General features: G+C 36.5%; 1 protein-coding gene and 1 long non-coding RNA gene across 8 annotated transcripts; one reads left to right on the top strand and one right to left on the bottom strand.

Moving 5' to 3' along the window:
* The first annotated feature begins 4,147 nt into the window (after positions 1-4,147).
* LOC131012527 (uncharacterized) lies at positions 4,148-4,603 on the top strand. Its single transcript, XR_009097360.1, has 2 exons — positions 4,148-4,222; positions 4,346-4,603. It is a non-coding gene; the product is annotated as an uncharacterized LOC131012527 (long non-coding RNA).
* Positions 4,604-11,866: 7,263 nt separating this feature from the next.
* Positions 11,867-20,164, bottom strand: LOC131012490 (mitochondrial inner membrane protein OXA1-like). Of its 7 annotated transcripts, none has more exons than XM_057940472.1 (12): positions 19,869-20,164; positions 18,733-19,190; positions 18,554-18,632; positions 13,616-13,633; positions 13,358-13,405; positions 13,248-13,288; positions 13,050-13,116; positions 12,826-12,954; positions 12,638-12,742; positions 12,416-12,470; positions 12,257-12,328; positions 11,867-11,977 (listed from the first exon to the last, which is right to left on the bottom strand). In XM_057940472.1, the coding sequence occupies exons 1-11, from the start codon at positions 19,947-19,949 to the stop codon at positions 12,261-12,263; spliced, it is 1,149 nt and encodes a 382-aa protein (XP_057796455.1). In that variant the 5' UTR covers positions 19,950-20,164; the 3' UTR covers positions 11,867-11,977; positions 12,257-12,260. The 7 variants fall into 7 exon arrangements, with proteins under 7 accessions (XP_057796455.1, XP_057796459.1, XP_057796458.1 ...); XM_057940476.1 differs by lacking the exon at positions 11,867-11,977 and adding an exon at positions 19,539-19,605 and having other exon boundaries at positions 12,090-12,328; positions 19,694-20,164; XM_057940475.1 differs by lacking the exon at positions 11,867-11,977 and having other exon boundaries at positions 12,090-12,328; positions 19,973-20,164.
* Positions 20,165-20,898: the final 734 nt, after the last annotated feature.

Below are 20,898 nucleotides of genomic sequence, written 5' to 3' on the forward strand. Positions count from 1 at the left end.
CTTGCTGCTTCCTTCAAAGACCTGTTTCTTCTTTTTGCTACTCCGTTTTGCTGGGGAGTTCTTGCTGCAGAAGTTTGATGACTGATTCCTCGTTCTTCGCAGTAGTCACGAATGACGACATTGAGGAATTCAGTCCCTCGATCTGATCTGATGTTGATGATGTTGACTTCCGTTTCAACGCTAAGTCTTCTCAGCAGCTTTGGCAATTCCAGCAGTGTCTCTTTCTTGTTGTAGAGAAATATGACCCAGGTATATCGAGATTAGTCATCCACGACAACTAAGGTATACTTCCTACCGTTGTAACTTCTGGGAGAGATTGGGCCAAACAGATCCATGTGAAGTAGTTGAAGAATTCTTCTAGGGGAGTGTCCTGACTTTGACTTGAATGACGTCCTAGTTTGCTTTCCTCTTTGACATGCTTCACATTCTTGCTTCTTCTGGAACACAATTGAGGGTAAGCCCTTTACCAGTTGATGCTTAGCAAGTTTGTTGTTCGTTTTGAAGTTGAGGAGGTTGAGTCTTTTGTGCCATAGCCAGTTGAGCTCCGAGCTGCTTTTGCTGATGAGACAGGTTTCTGGAGGGCTATCTTCCCATGAGACGACGTAGAGACTTCCTTGTCTGATCCCTCTCAGAACCACCTTCTTTTGACTGTTTCTAATAGTGAATTCATCTTTCTTGATCTTCACTGCGAATCCACTGTCATAAAATTGACTCACAGACAACAAATTATGTTTTAGTCCAGAAACATAGTTAACATTACTGATACTGGCGTTACCTATGTCGAGTACACCATAGCCTTTTGTTTCTCCGATTGAGCTGTCTCTGAATGCCACTTTTGATCCAGCTTTCTCAACATATTGAGTGAGATATTCTTTGTAGCTCGTCATGTGCTTCGAACATCCGCTATCCAGGTACCACGTTCTGATTGAGGCTTTAATTTCTTCATTCTTTTTGTGTTTCCTATTTTTGTCCTGCAAGGAAGAGTTAATTTAGGTACCCAATCAATGTTTGGGTCCTTCATTGTTAGCTCGTGTTCCTTTTGGAATCCATATCTGTTTCAGAACTGGTCTTGGTGCTGATCTCTTGCGCTTGGCTGATTGTCTGACTGAACTGGTTGGCGCTTCAGTTGGCACATGAGCTTTCTTCTGTTGAGCTTTCATTTTAGGAGCCTCGCTTTTGTAGAAGCTTTATCTGGTGCAGTATTGAGGTCTCATCTGCTCCATTGAGTATCTCCTTTGAGATATGTGAATCATCCTTGACTGATGTTGTGGAACATGAGTTTTATAACGTCCAGTTGCACACTGTTGTGGGTGACCTTTGGCTCGTCTGGTCCTATCATAGCTTTGTCTCCATGGTTGTTGTTCTCTTCGAAATGTATTATGATTTAATGTGAATCCATGGTATCACATCAAGCGTGTAAGGTCCATGCAACATTTCTCACAGTGAAGATGGTAATTATTAATGTTATAGTACTGTAAAGTTACTTTAATATATGAGACTCCAATGGTGTCTAGCTGTATTTGAGGTCAGTGGCGAAGCCAGGAATTAATTTGGGAGGGGGCTGAACTTACACGGGCACTACAAAAAAACATATCGGACACCGACGGAATTACCGACGAAAAATAATCCGTTGGTAATCACCGACGGAACAGCGGCGAAATTCCGACGAAGATATTTTTAAAATTTTACCGACGGATTACCGACGGAATAGCGACGGAATTATTAGCGACGGAAAATAATCCGTCGTTAAATATTATTCATTATTTTTTATTTATTTTTTTATTATTATTTTTAATTTACCGACGGAATAACGACGGAATTATTAGCGACAAAAAATATTTCATCGCTAAATATGATTTATTTATTTATTTTTATTTTTTAAATTTTTTTAAAAAAATATATATTTTTATTATTTTTTGTAAAAAAAATAGCGACGGAAAATATTCCGTCGCTAAATATTATTTATTTATTTTTAAAAATTTTTAAATTTTTTTTATTTTTAATTAATAATCCGTCGGTAAATATTATTAATTTTTTTTGTTATTTTTATTTTTTTAAAAATATTTTTATTATTTTTAATTAATATTCTAATTTATTCTTATTTTTAAATTATTGAGAATATTTTAAATTTATTGTTATTTTCAACAATAATATATATATATTTTAACTAACTATAATATTAATATTTTTTATTATTTTAAATTTGATCGTATATTTACCGTCATTCTTTCGTTGGCACCACAAGTCTTAGATATGACTTCAGCATATTCTAAGGTTATGAATAAATGATACTCCCTCCGTCCACGAAATGAGTACCCATTTGTGGACGGCACGGATTTTAAGAAATGTATGGAGTGTAGTGTAAATAGTTTAAGGGTCCCACTTTTTGAGTGTATTAATTAAAGAGATGTGTGGGGTACACTTGCCAAAAAGGGAAATGGGTACTCATTTCGTGGACGGACGAAAAAGGAAATATGGGTACTCATTTCGTGGACGGAGGGAGTATTGTATATTAAAATAGAGTTTAAATGAATTAATAGGTGATAGTTATATCAATAATACGCGTGTTCTGTACTGGTGACCACTCGAAAAGAACTTCAAGGTTAAACGTGCTTGAATTAGAGCATAACTAAGATGAGTGACCCACTGGGAAGTTCGTCTTAACGTATGCAATTAAGTTCAAAATACATTAGAAATACCAAAATACTTGTGGAGAATAAAGCTAGATTGATAAAAACAAAAAATTATTATTATTATTATTATTATTATTATTATTATTATTATTATTATTATTATTATTATTATTATTATTATTATTATTATTCGAAAAAAAAAATAGCGACGGAATTCATTTTCGTCGCTAATACCGACGGAATTTTCCGTCGCTATTTCCGTCGCTGATTTCAGACGACGCTTGCGTCGTCGTGTGCTTACCTACGGACGGTCCGTCGGTATTTTCGTCGGTAATTAGCGACGGAAATGAATTTCGTCGCTATTTTTTTTACCGACCACTTTTACAGCGACACAAGGCGGCCGTCGTTGATCCGTCGGTAAACGAAATTAGCGACGAATTTTTGGCGATTTGGACATTCCGTATATTTAAGGCATTATTTTATTAAAAGACAAGCATAATAGTAATAATAAAGAACACCATTTTCATAGATTATATAATTTAAATATATAACAAATTAGTTTCAATACATTACAAATTTTTTTGGGACATTCTATATTTTTAAAGCATTTTTTATTAAAAGACGAGCATAATAGTAATTATAAAGAACAACATTTTCATATACTATATAGTTTTAATATATTACAAATTAATTTCAATACATTACAATTTTTTTTTTGTCATTTCGTACATTTTAGGCATTTTTTATTAATAGACAAGCATAATAACAATAATAACGAACAATATTTTCATAAATTATATATTTTCAACAAATTACAAGCTAGAATCAATAATAATAAAAGACAAGCATAGTAATAACAACAAACAAATTTTTTTTGGGCATTCCATCCATTTTAGGCATTTTCTACTAAAAGACAAGCATAATAGTGATAATAATGTATAATATTTTTATAGATTATATAATTTTAAATAACACAATTATCCTTAAATTAATTATAAATGGAAGAATATAACAAGCTAATCAACTTTTGTAAAACAAATTTCTTTTATAATATAAACATATATCTATACATACACACACACACACACACATATATATATATATATATATATATATATATATATATATATATATAGGGAGAGGTTCAAATAAGAGCCACTAAATAAAATTAGAACGGAGAACCATTTTAAGCCATTCGATCATCAAGATCTACGGTGGATGTATCATCTTGGTGGATGAATGCAGATCCTGGGTTCGAATCCTGAAGGGAGCAAATTTTTTATTATTTTCGGATGCATTAAATTTAATAGCGAATGCATTAATTTATATAGCAGATGCATTGATTTTAATGGTTCTTATGTTCTCATGATAAGTGTGGTTCTCATTATAACCACACCATATATATATATAACTCAAAATTTGGGAGGGGGCTTCAGCCCCCCTGGCTACGCCCCTATTTGAGGTATTTTATTCCCATACTTGGTATTTATGTTCATGTTATTTTGTACTTTTTTAGGATTATGATGCTCTCGAAGAAACTAACGACCATGAATGAAGTTATGTCATGCGACCCTTCTTACCTTGGAAAGGTACATATTCAGTTCTTTTTATGTTTCACAAGACACTCATATGCAACAGCTGCAACAAAATAGATTCATTTGTTTCCTCAAAACAAAATTGTATTTGTTTATTCGACCTTTTTGTCTATTTAGGTTGGGAGGGAGCGGAAGAGATTTAATTTTGATGATTTTGACACTATTCCTTCTAAATTCAACATATGAGGAAGGAGAGATTGAAAAACATGGCTCTTGACGCTTGATGGAGAGAAGTATTTCATGTCGTTGGGTAATGCCAGAGACATTGGAGGGGATTTGGAGTTTTGGGCTTTTGTTGCCTAAGAAAAGAATGGAAGCGTTTGCTGCTATATTTGAAAATGGTCTCATCAAATAATGAGCTGAATGTGTGTTTTATCTATTGCTACATACTCCCTCCGTCCCAAACGAAATGTCCTCCTTCTTTTGGGCACGGTTATTAAGGATGCATTATCTACCTAATCTAGTAGAATATTAAGGAAATTTCAATTTCTACTAGATTAGGTAGCATATAAGATTAAATGACATTTCATGGCATTATTTCAATTTCTACTAGATTAGGTAGATAATGCATCCTTAATAACCGTGCCCAAAAGAAGGAGGACATTTCGTTTGGGACGGAGGGAGTACTTTTTTAACCTGAATAAATGTTTATTTGGTGAATGAATGTTTATTTAGTGTGGTATTAATGTACTATGATACATCCATTCTTTAAAATTATACATTTATTTCATTTTTAATACGTTTTTGAATATATGTATTTTTTATTTATAGATACTACCTCATATATAATTTGATAATTTTATTTTTAGGATATATTTTATTTGGTTGATAAATTTATCATGGAAAAATGAGGAATACCAAAAATTTCTCCATTTAAATGTCTATTTTTCTTTCCCCTAATTTTCTACTACAAAAGAGTATTTCAACATTTCTCATTCATTATTTTCACTTTAAGAATGAATAATATTATCCCTTCATTTTTGGTGTAATAATATTATATTCTTCATTGAAGTGTAAAGGAGGAATAAGAAATGGTGAATTGAAATTCTATTTTGTAGAAAATGAGGAAAAATAAATAAGGAAGTCAAATGGAGAATTTTTTGGTATCCCTTACTTTTAAATTTTAATGATAAATTAATCAATCAAAGAGAATGCACCCTTAATTTTAATATAAATTTGTAGATGAATAATTAGTTATATATCTAAATAATAGAATTTTCATTTGATTTAACTATATTCTTTTAGTTATGTTTATCTATAAATTATTTATTTATATAAACATATTTTCTATTAATTTTTCTCAATTAAATTGCATTTTAGATGGAAATTTATATATATTAAAAAAAATATGTTATACTTTTTCTTTATATTTTAACTATTATTATACGGTACTCATTAAATTAATTATTATCCAGTATACTTGCAGAGTTGATAATCTATATCTATATCTATATAATATGAAAACACAGTTTTTCAATAATTTATTTTCCGCCAAACTCATGGAAAATTTTCAATTATATATTTATATTAATTGAGGACACTCTGTTAGAATGTAAATAGAGAAAAGTGAGGAGAGCTAGAAGAGATAATAGAAGTTAAACTGTGAAAATATGAGAGAGAGAAAAATATAATTGAAACTTTAAATACACATAAATTATTCGTTTCAAATTTATTTTAAATTATTTTTATATTAAATTAATGGTTTTTGTTATTATCATTCATTTAAGAAATATATAAATAAAAAAATATGCGCAATATACATATCTTAAAAATATAAAAGGGAAAATTGCACCTAAATACACAAACTTTGCCAAAAATCCATATTTGACGCGAAGTTAGGATTTTACATTTTAATACATCAACTTTCGTTGTTGTCCAAATTTAACACGACTTAATGCTTAAAAATTCAAAAAATAACCCATTTTTGTAAATAATTATAAAAAGGCCCACTTATGTTATAATTTGGGACATTTAAACCAAAACAAGATATTTCCTTATGATGTTTTCTTTTAAACCATTTTAGGCGCGGTTCAAAGATTAAAAGAAAACATCATAAGGAAATATCTTGTTTTGGTTTAAATGTCCCAAATAATAACATAAGTGGGTCTTTGTATAATTATTTACAAAAAGGGGGTTGTTTTTTGAATTTTTAAGAATTAAGTCGTGTCAAATTTGGACAACAACAAAAGTTGGTGTTTTAAAATGCAAAATCCTAACTTCGCGTCAAATATGAATTTTTAGCAAAGTTTGTGTATTTTCACGCAATTATCCCAATATAAAAAGATCATCTCCCAAAATAAAAAGTTAGAGTTAGAGAGTTGTGGGATTGGGGGATTACACTGTGTAAGTTAAGCATAGCTGTGGGTGTGGAGCTCGAAGCTCAGTTTCCTTGTATCATCATCTTACTTTCTTCTCAATAAAGAATATAGTGATCTGCCGTGGATGTAGGTATTCATACTGAACCACGTAAATACTGCGTCTCTTTCTTTCATTCATTTACTTTACTGTTTCATTGAGTTCGTTGACGAGAGGTTCTACTGCTTGTGTGGATTCCGACGATTATCTAACAGAGATCGATTGCAGATGCAGCTGCCCTTTTGCTCGTCATCATTAATCGGTGAGTTTGGATCTTTTTCTCTTTAGGTTAGGAGTTGTGAAAAAAGGGATGAAATTGCAACGGATGGAGTTTGCGATTATGGTTAAGGCGACTTTTGTATTCTCTCGTAGGCTCAGAATTTTGGGCTTGAATAATGTTTGGTCTCAAATTATTTGGCCTACCAGAAAATTATTAATGAATAAATTTAAATGTAAGAAAGTAATATTTGTTGAAATATAAAAATAAACTTGATTTTTTGAGTGAAGATATTTTAAAAGAAAAATATAGAGAATTCTAGAAAAAGTAAGTGAAGATATTTGTATTAGAAATATCTAGAATCAAGATATTTTAAAAGAAAAATATAGAGAATTCTAGAAAAAGTAAGTGAAGATATTTGAATTAGAAATATCTAGAATCAAGATATTTTAAGTAGAAAAATCTAGATAGAAAAAAAAATCAAGAGAATTCTAGAATTCTCACTTGACTACTATATATATGTGGAGGTTGTATCAATTGTTTAGAACGAAGTGAATTGAAGAAAGATTGTGCTAGCAAACTACAATCCTCCCACTAAAACTCCTAAGCACACACACGTCCACAACCAATTTCTCTAAATTTCCTTCTACCAATTAAATAAATCCTCCATTATATATACTTATATTCCAACAAAGTGGTATCAGAGCCATAAAATCCTACCTGTGGAATGGCCAACCTACAATCCTTTCAAGTCCCCATGCTCAACAAGAGCAACTTCGACAATTGGAGCATCAAGATGAAGGCGCTATTGGGAGCCCACGACGTTTGGGAGATCGTGGAGAACGGCTACGAGGAGCCGCAGGACGAGGCCGCACTATCCCAACAACAAAAGGATAGATTGCGAGACATGAGAAAGAGGGACAAGAAGGCTCTCTGTCTCATTTATCAAGCGCTGGGGGACGACGATTTCGAGAAAATCTCAAACGCGAGCACCGCCAAAGAAGCGTGGGAGAAGCTCCAGAACGCGTGCAAAGGAGCGGAGCAAGTAAAAAAGGTACGACTTCAAACTTTAAGAGGAGAGTTTGAGTCTTTGCATATGAAAGAGTCCGAGTCAATTTCGGATTATTTTTCAAGAGTCTTGGCGGTGTCTAATCAAATGAAAAGAAATGGTGAAAAATTGGAGGATGTTAGAATTATGGAGAAAATATTACGCTCACTAACTCCAAGATTTGAGCATATAGTAATCACAATTGAAGAAACTAAAAATTTGGAGGAGATGACAATCGATCTCTTGTTGGGGTCGCTGCAAGCATATGAGGAAAAGCAAAAGAAGAAGCAAGAAATTTCAGAGCAACTTTTAAAGTTGCACGTAAGCCCGAAAGATAAAGAAGAAGATCCGAGCAATGGCTATGGACAGTCCGGGAGAGGACGTGGCAAAGGGCAAGATCGAGGCAGAGGCCGAGCACGTGGACGTGGTCGAGGACGAGGAGGTTTCGTCAACAATGGTGAAAGAAATGAGTTTACAAGTGGTCGGGGGAGGAGCAACCCGCAGTCGAGGTACGATAAATCTTCAATAAAGTGTTATAATTGCCATAAATTTGGGCACTATGCTTCCGAGTGCAGAAGTGAAAAAGTAAGGATTGAAGAAAGGGCCAATTATGCCGAGAACACGAGCGAAGTAAATGGTAGTGTGCTTCTGGCATATAAAGGAGAAGCTGGAAGAGATGGCACGTGGTACCTCGACACCGGTGCAAGCAACCACATGTGCGGGAAGAGAAACATGTTCGTGGAGCTCGATGAGTCGGTAAGTGGCAACGTCTCCTTTGGTGATGAATCTAAAATTCCAGTTAAAGGAAAAGGGAAAATTTTAATTCGCTTGAAGAATGGAAATCATGAATTTATTTCCAACGTTTATTACGTGCCCAATATGAAGAATAATATATTGAGTTTGGGACAACTCTTAGAGAAAGGTTATGATATTCACATGAGAGATTATAACCTTTCAATAAGAGATGACAAAAATAATCTTATTGCCAAGGTGCCAATGTCTAAAAATAGAATGTTCTTATTGAATATTCGAAATGACATGGCAAAATGCCTGAAAGCGTGTTACCAAGATAAGTCTTGGTTGTGGCACCTACGGTTTGGGCACTTAAATTTTGGTGGCTTGGAGTTGCTATCAAAGAAAGAGATGGTGAGAGGCTTACCATCCATCAAACATCCCGATCAACTCTGCGAAGGTTGTCTACTCGGGAAGCAGTTCAGAAAGCCATTCCCAAAGGAGTCAAGCTCAAGAGCTCAAAAGCCACTGGAGTTGATTCATGCTGACGTGTGTGGGCCGATAAAGCCAAGCTCCCTCGGTAAAAATAATTATTTTCTGCTATTCATTGATGATTTTTCTAGAAAAACGTGGGTATATTTCTTGAAGCAGAAGTCAGAAGTATTTGATGCATTCAAGAAATTCAAAGCTGCCGTCGAGAAGGAGAGCGGACGACAAATCAAGGCCCTGAGGTCCGATCGAGGCGGAGAATTCACATCAAAGGAGTTTCTAGAATTTTGCGAAGTAAATGGAATTCGACGGCCCCTGACAGTTCCGAGATCCCCCCAACAGAACGGTGTGGCGGAAAGAAAAAACAGAACAATCATGGAGATGGCGAGGAGCATGCTAAAGACGAAGAATCTGCCTAAAGAGTTTTGGGCCGAAGCAGTGGCGTGCGCGGTGTACCTATCCAACCGATCGCCGACAAGGAGCGTGTGGGGAATGACTCCACAAGAAGCCTGGAGCGGGAGAAAGCCAGGAATTTCCCACCTAAAGGTATTTGGGAGCAAAGCCTACGTGCACGTACCAGATGAGAGAAGGAAGAAGCTCGACGATAAAAGTGAAGCATTCATCTTTATCGGGTACGACTCTAACTCTAAAGGCTATAAGTTATATAATCCAAATACCAAGAAAACAGTGATAAGTCGAGACGTGGAGTTCGACGAAGAAGGAGTCTGGGATTTCAGCTCCAGTGGTGACTTCACCTTCATCCCACAATTCGATGATGAAAGGACAGTCGAGCAAGTTGGAGAAGTCCAACAAGAGGTAGTGACTCCGCCAGCTTCACCTATACAAGTTACTAAAGTCTCACCACCATCTTTCTTAAATGAAAGAGCCACACCACGAGCAAGGAATTTGGATGAGATATATGAAGACACTGAAAGGTTAGAAGATCTCACCTTGTTTTGCCTATCTGCTGATTATGAACCTGAAGCAGCAAATAGTGAAAATTGGCGAGTTGCAATGGACGAAGAGATCAAAGCTATAAACAAGAATAATACGTGTGAGCTCGTGACACTACCGGAAAGGCACAAGACCATTGGAGTCAAGTGGGTGCATAAGGTTAAGAAGAATTCCAAAGGTGAAGTTGAAAGATATAAAGCAAGGCACGTCGTGAAAGGATTTCGCCAAAATTCAGAAGTTTGCTCGGAATGAAAAATCAAGTTTAAGGGGGAGTGTTGAAATATAAAAATAAACTTGATTTTTTGAGTGAAGATATTTTAAAAGAAAAATATAGAGAATTCTAGAAAAAGTAAGTGAAGATATTTGTATTAGAAATATCTAGAATCAAGATATTTTAAAAGAAAAATATAGAGAATTCTAGAAAAAGTAAGTGAAGATATTTGAATTAGAAATATCTAGAATCAAGATATTTTAAGTAGAAAAATCTAGATAGAAAAAAAAATCAAGAGAATTCTAGAATTCTCACTTGACTACTATATATATGTGGAGGTTGTATCAATTGTTTAGAACGAAGTGAATTGAAGAAAGATTGTGCTAGCAAACTACAATCCTCCCACTAAAACTCCTAAGCACACACACGTCCACAACCAATTTCTCTAAATTTCCTTCTACCAATTAAATAAATCCTCCATTATATATACTTATATTCCAACAATATTCATAATATACGTCTAAATAAAAATGCAAAAAGATCTATAAAAAATGTTGTAAATTATCTAAATACGGAGCAAGACGAATTTTAAATCTTTTCTTTGTTTGAGTTTTACGATTGGGAATCTTTTCTTCTTATTTTTGGTTTGCGACAGATTGTTATTAAACGGCAGATCGTCGTCACTCGAAATTTCAATGTAGTCATCAAACATTTTGTGGCTACTCTTCTTTTTTTCTTTTGTTGTTCTGTAGACTGCAACTCCATCGTACATTTTTTTCTTTCTAGACGCTATTGTTTTCTTTTCTTTTTTTCTCAGGTGAATGTTTCTTTTTTCCTATTGAGTTGGCTCTTCTTCAATTTCTACAACCATTGATGCTTCCCATTGGTTGTGTGTTTTGGATTGCATTTGCTACAATATTGAGATTTCTCCGTTGATCGAATTTTATAGACTTGAGCATCGTCATAAAACGTATTTCTGTGTACGCTTGTGTGCTTAAACCTCTAAAGTATATAGAGTCTGTACGTGGTTTAGAAAAACTATAATATGTATATATGTGGACCTTTAATTTATAGATTAATTGATTATATACACAATTGTATGTACAAATGTCAAAATGAATGGATAAAAAATTTAAAATTCTTTTAATTTATTTGATATCATCAAACCATGCAAGAAAATACTTGGTCAAATACATTGAACCGAGTATATTGATTGATGCATTATGCAAGGAAGGAAATATGGAAGATGAGTGCGTTGGAAACTATGATGCAACAAAATATTTGTCCCAATGTTGTCATTTATTCTACACTTATTAATGGGTTTCATTTGAAGGGTGATATCGAGAGGGCAAAACAAGTAGTATATGATTTCATGGTTGAGAAGGGCGTCTCACCTAGAGTTGTCACATGCAACATATTGATAGATGGATATTGCTCTTCAATTCAATGGCAAAGATGGGAATCAAGCACAATATATACACCTATAGTATCTTGATTAGCGAATACTGCAAGACGGGGAACCTTGATAAAGCTTGGCATTTCTTCGATGAAATCTCGCAAGTAGGTGTCAAACACGCGAGTGGGTCTTCCTTCCCCTTGCTTACCGAAGGCCGCTAGCAGCAACGCCTATTCTCGCTCCGTCTCATTCTCCGGCCGAACATTCACAGCCACTAGGTTGCCGGTGACCGCCTCTTGCCTCCCTCAACACGCACACAACAGTCACGGCCTTCCATCTTCTTTCAGCTTCATTGTTTAGAACACAATATGTAAAACTTCAATCTTGTTTTCTATTTTAGCAATCAAATTGAGCTACCTTGCATATTATCACACGAGAAAAACATACCACACTGATGAATTAAGCATCAACAATCTATATCAAATTGATGAAACACAAACTGGTAATGATTTTTCAACAATAAAATTTTGGGCCAAATGCAGCTGCAGCTCATGCTCCAAAATCCTAACCTCTGAATCCATATGACTATTATTTGAACCACAAAATAACAAAGCTAATTTCAGTACTTGTCTATTTATCAGCTTCAGATGGTTTATATGATATCCCCACCAATTTCTGAACTCGAGGATCCATCATCACTGAAAACACAACATGATAAACATATTATCAAAATAAAGGCAACAGCTTCAAACAAAATGAAGAAGAAGAAGAAGAAGAAGACTCACCAGCTCCAAATGCTATTGAAAAGAGGTTGCTGGTCAACCAATAACAGTATACAGCCTGCACAAATGAGCAATCTAATTATATATTGTTTAACAATACCAAAGAACTAATAAAAGCATCATTAATTAGAGAGCTTATGATAACAAGAAGTTTATCAATCTCCCCACATTAGCACAAAGTAAGCACAAAATAGATAAAGAATGTCTGCTATGTGCACAACAAACCGTGGGGAACCCTCCCGCGACAGCGGCAAGGTATGCTGAAACAGCTACCAATATGTTTATAAACGTGGAAGGTGACCTGCCTTCTAGATAACCAATCGGGAGCAACTGTAGAGAAGAATTTAGTGATAAATATTTAAAGTGAGCTCAAGGTGATCTCAAAGGAACAAAGAAAGCCACAGCAAACTTACCTGCAACCTAATCCACAATGTCAATGCCATAAGGATTGGGAGATCCGTGCCATCACAAGCTGTTAAATCCGTAAACCATAAAGTTCCACCTGTAGCGAAAGAGGGAACATTGTTTGCCATGTATGAAACCTGAATGGAAAGTGATGAGGTTAACTGTCAAACAGTTTAGAAAGAAATCGAGAGAGCATATACAATTTATCGAACTAAAAGGAATGTGATCTTACCCATACGTAAAAGCAGATCCCCGATATTAATGATGCCATCAATCCCCTCCAATGTAATTTGTCGTAACTGCAAGACCAATATTCATTTACATCAACCAAAGTTGATGCCACAGGTCTTCAAGTGGTAAAAAATGCAGAAAGGTATAGCAAAGATAGCCTCAGAATCCATTATATGTGTTTTCAGCATTACACACATACCTGCTCGCCACTTTAATCCAAGCTTCATCTTTTTCAATATTCTGTCAAACAATAATTCATTATGAGTTGCTAACAACAAGATAACCAAGAACAGAGCCTAAAGCTCATACCTCAATCGAAAAACCAGAGGTTCCAAAATCATTTACATGTTTTTGAATCTGCAAGCAATTGTGTATACAGTCAATTTCTTGGCACAATAATCCTTATGCATGTGGAGAATATTTCACATTCACAACATAATAAAGGACCAGATTAGGAAAATGTTCTTATTCATCCCAATACAATTTAAACTGTTGTTGAAAGTAATGATGCAATCTGTATAAATCAAATACAAAATGTGCATAGGCAAAATCGGATAGAGAACTTACAGCTGTGAAATTTTTGGAACAGAATGTTGAAACATGGTATCATCATAATGTAGAGAAAAATAAAGAGAAGCCAAAGATTGTTATTGTATTGCTTGTAATTGTTTTTCTTGTTTTTTCCTACTGATACACTTCTCCCATTTATAGTGTTTGATGGGAGATGATATTCAATATTGCTGATACAAAGTCATAAGGATCCCTTTGATTAAGGGATCCTTAGTTTTCTTTTGACTAACTTTATCTTTTGACTAACTTTATTGTTTGCTGCTTTTACTGACTTCTTATTCTCAACACTCCCCCTCAAGTTGAGTGACGGGATTTCCGATACTCAACTTGGAAAGAACTTCTGAAAAACTTTTGAAGTCCACAGCTTTGGTTAGGATATCAGCGAGCTGATCTTCGGACCTCACAAACGGGAGCTCCACAATCTTTTCCTCAATCTTTTCCTTGATGAAGTGCCTATCCACTTCGACATGTTTAGTTCTATCATGTTGAACTGGGTTCTCAGATATGCTGATGGCAGCCTTGTTGTCGCAGTACATTTGACACGTCTTTGTTGAGTGAAGTCCTAATTCCATCAACAATCTTCTTAGCCAAAGGACTTCGGTTAACCCACTCTTGATTCCTCTGAATTCTGATTCTGCACTTGAGAGAGCAACCACTTTTTGTTTCTTGCTTCTCCATGAGACAAGATTTCCTCCCACAGATGCAAAGTATCCAGCTGTTGACTTTCTGTCATTCGGGTTTCCTGCCCAGTCAGCATCAGTGTAGGCTTGTATCTCGAGATGTCCAGTCTTCCTGAACAGTACTCCAAAATCAAAGGTTCCTTTCAAGTATCTCACAATTCTGAGTGCAGCTTCCATATGGTCAGCTTGTGGTTGGTGCATAAACTGACTCACAACTCCAACAGCATATGCAATATCAGGCCGAGTATGGGAAAGATATATAAGTTTCCCTACCAAACGTTGATATTTTCCTCGATCCGCCAATTCAGCTCCCTTCACAATCTGTAGCCCATGATTGACAGCCATAGGCGTCTCAGCTGGCTTGCAATCTAGCATCCCAGTTTCTGCAAGAAGGTCAAGAGTATACTTCTTCTGATTGATAAAAATCCCTTTCCTCGATCTGAGTACTTCGATCCCGAGGAAGTACTTTAGTCTCCCAAGGTCCTTCATTTCGAACTCCTTGAAAAGATTTGTTTTCAACTTCTGGATTTCTTCTAAGTCATCCCCTGTTATGATCATGTCATCAACGTAAATGACTAAGCAAGAAATAAGATCACCTCGTTTCTTCAAGAATAAGGTGTGGTCTGAATTGCTTTGCTGGTACCCGAACTTCTTCATAGCTGTGGTGAATCTTCCAAACCAAGCTCTGGGAGACTGTTTGAGCCCATATAAAGTCTTTTTCAATCTGCATACCTCCCCTTCCTCGAACTCATCTGAAAAACCTTGGGGTGCATCCATGTATACCTCTCGTTCTTCTTCAAGCTCACCATGAAGGAAGGCATTTGTAACATCAAACTGATGAAGATCCCAATCCTTGTTTGCAGCAATGGAGAGGAGCACCCTGACAGTGTTCATCTTTGCCACAGGCGAGAAGGTTTCTGCATAGTCGATCCCATATGTTTGTGTGTAGCCTTTTGCAACCAGCCGAGCTTTGTATCGTTCAATAGATCCATCGGGTTTTCGTTTGATTGTGAAAACCCATCTGCATCCCACAGTTTTCTTCCCTTTCGGCAACCGATACTTTTCCCATGTATGATTCCGGTTTAGGGCCCCTATCTCTTTCTTCATAGCATTTCTCCAATGCTCGATCTTCAGGGCTTGCTCCGCTGTTTGTGGAATCTCCTCATCATATAAGGCTGCTTCATAGGCTGTTGCATTTTTGGACAAGTTTCCCTTGGCGATATTCCCAACTGAGTATCGGGAATTCCTCACAACTTTCTCTGGGGTATACCGTTTAGGAGGTACACCTCGATTACTCCTGGGTGGTAGCACATATCTCCCAGTATCTCCATCTACTGTATTATCCTCCTGTTCTTCTTCAATGGTTTGAAAAATATGATCAGCAGAATCAGAAGCCACAATTGTAGGTTCAGAAGCTCTTACCTCAGATATCAGAGGCGGAGAAGATATAGGCTCATGCAGCAGAATAGATTGTTCTGGAGCGGATGAAATATGCTCGGTGTCAAGGCTAACTTTTTCTGTTGGGTCTGCTTCCGGGCCTGGCATTGGTAACCAACTTAACAGGTCGGTCTCACTCTCTTTTTCACTCTCCCCCTGACTGTTAAGGTGGGTACTGTAAAAATATTCAGTTTCAAGAAAGTCGCAGTTCATGGTGGTTATGATTTGATGGGTTTTAGGATTGTAACATCTATACCCTTTTTGGTTAACACCATACCCGACAAACACACACTTAATGGCACAAGGAGAGAGTTTAGTCCGTTCATTCTTAGGGATATGAACGAAAACAGAACTACCAAAGACCCGGGGTTGAAGAGTGAGAGTGACAGGGACAGAGGCCAAAGTGGATAATTTTTGTAATGCGGTTTGAAGTTTTAGGGTTCTAGTGGGAAGGCGGTTTATAAGGTAAACTGAGGTTGCGACAGCTTCGGGCCAAAAATGGCTGGGTACCTTAGACTCAATCATCATAGCTCGGGTCATTTCAAGCAAGATTCTATTCTTTCGTTCGGCAACACCGTTTTGTTCAGGGGTATGGGGACAAGTGGTTTGATGAATTATCCCTTTTTGTTGACAAAAGTTCTGCATGTTATGATTGACAAATTCACCCCCGTTATCAGTTCTAAGGACTTGGATATTTTTCTGGAATTGATTTTGCACCATGGCGAAGAAATGAGTAAATTTATCAAAAACTTGAGATTTATTTTTGAGAAAATATACCCATGTCATTCTAGTGCAATCATCAACAAAAAGCAGAAAATATTTAAACCCTTGACCCCCGGCAACAGGTGAAGGACCCCAAACATCAGAGTGAACTAAAGAAAAAATAGAATCGACTTGAGTATCACTGGGTTTAAAAGGTTGTCGATGACTTTTAGCCAAAACACAAGTTTCACAAGACAAAGTATTATTTTGCATAATGTTAGGGAATAAAATATTAAGGTAACCCGTGGATGGATGCCCTAACCGACGGTGCCAAAGCCAGGCTTCCCGGTCTGCAGTTCCGTGAGCCAGCATCACCTTGCCTTGTTGAGCTATCTCATCCACATAGTACAATCCGTCCTGCTCAGTGCCACGTCCAATAATCTCCCCCGTCCTGATATCCTGAAGTAAACAGAAGTGGGGATGCATAAGCATGGTACAATTGAGCTCTTTAGTAACATGGCTAATAGATAAGAGTTTGTGTGAAAGAGACGGGACATATAGACAATTTGAGAGACGTAAAGTAGGGGAAATTTCTATAGTTCCGGCTCCTTTAACACGAGTCAAATCACCATTTGCAGTCTGAACATGCGTACGATGTGATGTTGATGACTTAATAATATCAGTTTTATCAAAAGTCATTGTATCAGTGGCTCCACAATCAAAAATCCACCCTTTATCTCTATCCCTATTATCACAAGAGGTTTGATATGCAGCGGAAGTATTTAGGGGGCGATTTTGTAATTTGTGAGAAGCTAGGGGGGGCAGTTTGCATAACATGGGGTAATTTCTGCAATTCAGAACAATCAAGGGGTGGCTTTTGTAATATCTCGGAACTTGGGGGGTTAGTTGGCATAAAATGGGGTCTTTTATGATAATAAGGAAAAGATGGAGGGTTTGGTGTGAAAACACCAAACCCTATACCTGATTTTAATGCTCCCAAATTCACTCCAGCCGCCTCCTTTCTGCCCAGCCCGCCGCCTCCATTCTGCCCAGCCGGAGACGACCGTTCCACGGTCAGCGGCGACTGATTTCCAGCCGCCGATATCTCCCTCGCGCCCCACGGTCCAGAGGCTGCCAGTCGGTCGACAGCCATGGCCGCCGCTCTTGCGGCCCACGCCGGTCGGTTCTCGGCCACCGCCGATCCAGTCGGTGTTGCTCCGATCTGTTCCGAATTTCCTCCACTTCCGTCCGCCATTTTCCCTTTCGCAACCTTGGAATTGTTTTCCCACCAATCTGGTGGGTTGCCTCTGCCGGCGGCGGTGTGTGGCGGTCGGACCTCAGGCCGCTGAGTAGGGCGGTGGGTGGCGGCGAGTCCGTCTCCGACCCCTCCCGATGATGAGGCGTTGATGTCGGCGCGGTTGGTTGCCGGCTGCAAGATTTGTAGTCGGGCGGCCTCCCTTCTCACTTTTGAGAACGCCGACTCGACTGAGGGAACGGAAACTTTCTTGAGAATGTCCCGACAAAGTTTATCATATCTGCCATCTAATCCAGGGAGGAACTGAAATAATCGGCAATTTCCGATTAATTTTCGGTGCTTATTAATCCCTTCTTCATTGCAGTTGATTGGATTTGGGTCTCTTCGACCCATTCTGTGGATTCTGTTTGGATTTGGGTTATTTGAATCTGTTTGGTTTATGGTTTCAATCTCTCCTGACATTTTTTTTCAGGAAATGAAGAACAGGGGCTGGGCTGCCTTGATTTGGTGAATTGGCTAGGAACGGTTTTGGTTTTGGATTATGAACGATGATGATTCGTTTCTGAGTTCCTAGGGTTGAACCAGCTCTGATACCATGTTGAAACATGGTATCATCATAATGTAGAGAAAAATAAAGAGAAGCCAAAGATTGTTATTGTATTGCTTGTAATTGTTTTTCTTGTTTTTTCCTACTGATACACTTCTCCCATTTATAGTGTTTGATGGGAGATGATATTCAATATTGCTGATACAAAGTCATAAGGATCCCTTTGATTAAGGGATCCTTAGTTTTCTTTTGACTAACTTTATCTTTTGACTAACTTTATTGTTTGCTGCTTTTACTGACTTCTTATTCTCAACACAGAATTGCAGGAAATATATTTGAGAAGGAACAAGAATGAAACGCATCAAAAGAGTTGTAGCAGCAATTGATGCCCACCTAAACAAGAATCACCCCAAAAAATTAGCCAACCACAACAAAACATTCAATTGAAGTAAAGCTAGAGCTGAAGAATTTGGTTTCAGAGAAGCATCCTCACCATTCCAATCCAGCGCAACAATGTAAAACTTCAATCAAGTTCAGGTAGTTGATTGAATCTGCTGCTGCAACGGCCGCTTCATTCACCACCGGAGCTACCTCCACAGCCCTCTCCCCCACAGCACTGATCGCACCATGCAGATCCCCAGCGTCATGTAGACCCTCAATGTCCGAAGGCAACTTCGACATATTTCTCTGGAAATTCAGCCCATAGCCTGTTCGAAACTCAGATCGCATGAGTCGAGAGACACTTCCTGGTAGCAGGGAATTGCTGGCAATGTTTCCGGTAATCCGAAAATGGCTTCGGATCTCAGTATTCCTGTTAATGCTTTTAACAGGCAATTCGTCGCGATCGCTACCACTCATATGTGAAAAAGAAGGGGCAAATCGCTGGTGCTGTTGATAAAACAACTTAGTTCTAGCTATGATGCTACGCCTATACGCCATTACTTCCGCGATCTACAACAATGAGAAACGGATCATGTAGAGTTTCGATTTCATATAGTTTCAGCTAAGCACACCGAAATCAGCATACACATTTATATTTGTGAAAGAGATTTAAATTTTGCACTCCACTAACAACAAACAAAGTAATCATACAATATTCTACATTTTACATTGTAGAGCTTCACCACACTCTTCAAAATATCCCCAAAAGTAACTTTCCCGAACAAAATAGGTTGGAAAACCCTCTACACAGCACGCTAATTGTTTGTGGCAAATGACTAAAGCAAAAAAAAAATAGACTGCAGCAAGATATGAACACGCCAACCAACTGTTCGAGAAAAGTCCTGACTCAAAAGGTACCTCAGCGTCGAAGTGAAATGATACGAAATTCGAGCCTCACACCAATTTGTTCCCCAATTTTACACAACTTCCATCAGAAACGACAATAAATAGTAGATTAGAAGAAAAGATCCGCTATGAGCGCAAGAATCTCAACTAGAAACCAAGTCACTCACCACCAACTTGCGCAACAATCCGTGAAAAAGAACCCAAGCCCAAGCCCATAATCCCCAAAACAGAAATCCCTAACCATTTCCAACAAAAACATGCACAAATTTCCAAGTTCACCATCAGATCACATCCTTGAAGCAAGAAAAATCTTCCTAGATTTAGCAAAAATTAAAAGTAAACCTCAAAATTGAATGTTTTCAAGCGTATCTTTAAGGGGGGTTTACGATCTCCCAAAAAAAGGCGACATGCTTTTATTAACATAAAACTGAAAATTAAAATCTTACTAGGGTTTTGGAATTGAGCGATGAGGGGGATCTCCACAGGTTTTAAGCTGTAGAGGAAAAGCTAGCTTTTAAGCTGATAATGAGTGATCTAAGTTAGCAACTCACTTTCTTCCTTTTTCTTTTCCTCTTTATTCCTTTCCTTTTTAGGAATTAAACTTACTAGCTTTCACGCTGCCTCAACTCCTCCGGAAGGTTTTCTAAACCATGTCTATATTTTTGTGTTTAAACTTATTTATTTATATAAACAAATTTTTTATTGTTTGCTCTCAAATAAATTAATTAATTTTAGATTGATATGTAACATGTATTAAAAATTAAACTTTAAATATGATTTTTTTTCAAAATTTCAATGACAATGTTAAATTTTGATATAGAGTTGAAGTAACTGTAATATAATAATAATTTTACAGGTTAATTAATTATATAAATAAATTGTATACTGTAAAGTTTGTAATATGTGCACATGTTATTTGGTTTATATAAACAAATCTCAAATTGCATTATTGTTATCATAATTCTAATTTATCTACTATATAATTATTGTTACACGATACTCACTAAATTTAATATTGTATTCATTAAGTTTATAATATTCTACACTACTTTAAATAAAATAATATTTAAATTAATATGAATAATTTTTTGTTATGAAATGATCTAATTCATAAATAATGATATTTTTATATTTTTACATCGTTTCTAAAAATAATAAATTAATAAATTTGATGCTTGTCGTGCATCGCACGGACTGACGTACTAGTTTTTTTGAATTAGGTGATATGAGGTCTGAGCTTCGCGCACATACTCTTTATTCTTATGAAGAGAGAGAATAATTTTAAGCTCTAATGTTTGGTTATAAAAATAGATTAATTAATAAATAGAGTGGATTTTGAAAATAGCCTATTTCTTTTAGTAAACTTAAAAAT

This window comes from Salvia miltiorrhiza, chromosome 2, assembly GCF_028751815.1.
Source record: "Salvia miltiorrhiza cultivar Shanhuang (shh) chromosome 2, IMPLAD_Smil_shh, whole genome shotgun sequence".
NCBI classification, from domain to species: domain Eukaryota; kingdom Viridiplantae; phylum Streptophyta; class Magnoliopsida; order Lamiales; family Lamiaceae; genus Salvia; species Salvia miltiorrhiza.

Coding starts and splice junctions, on each gene's coding strand:
- LOC131012490 (XM_057940472.1), bottom strand. CDS start 19,949: ATGTTAATAAAAGCATGTCGCCTTTTTTTGGGAGATCGTAAACCCCCC. Junction 18,633..18,732: donor TGTTGCGCTGGATTGGAATG/GTGAGGATGCTT, acceptor ATTCTTGTTTAG/GTGGGCATCAATTGCTGCTA. Junction 13,117..13,247: donor TGGATTAAAGTGGCGAGCAG/GTATGTGTGTAA, acceptor TTGGTCTTGCAG/TTACGACAAATTACATTGGA.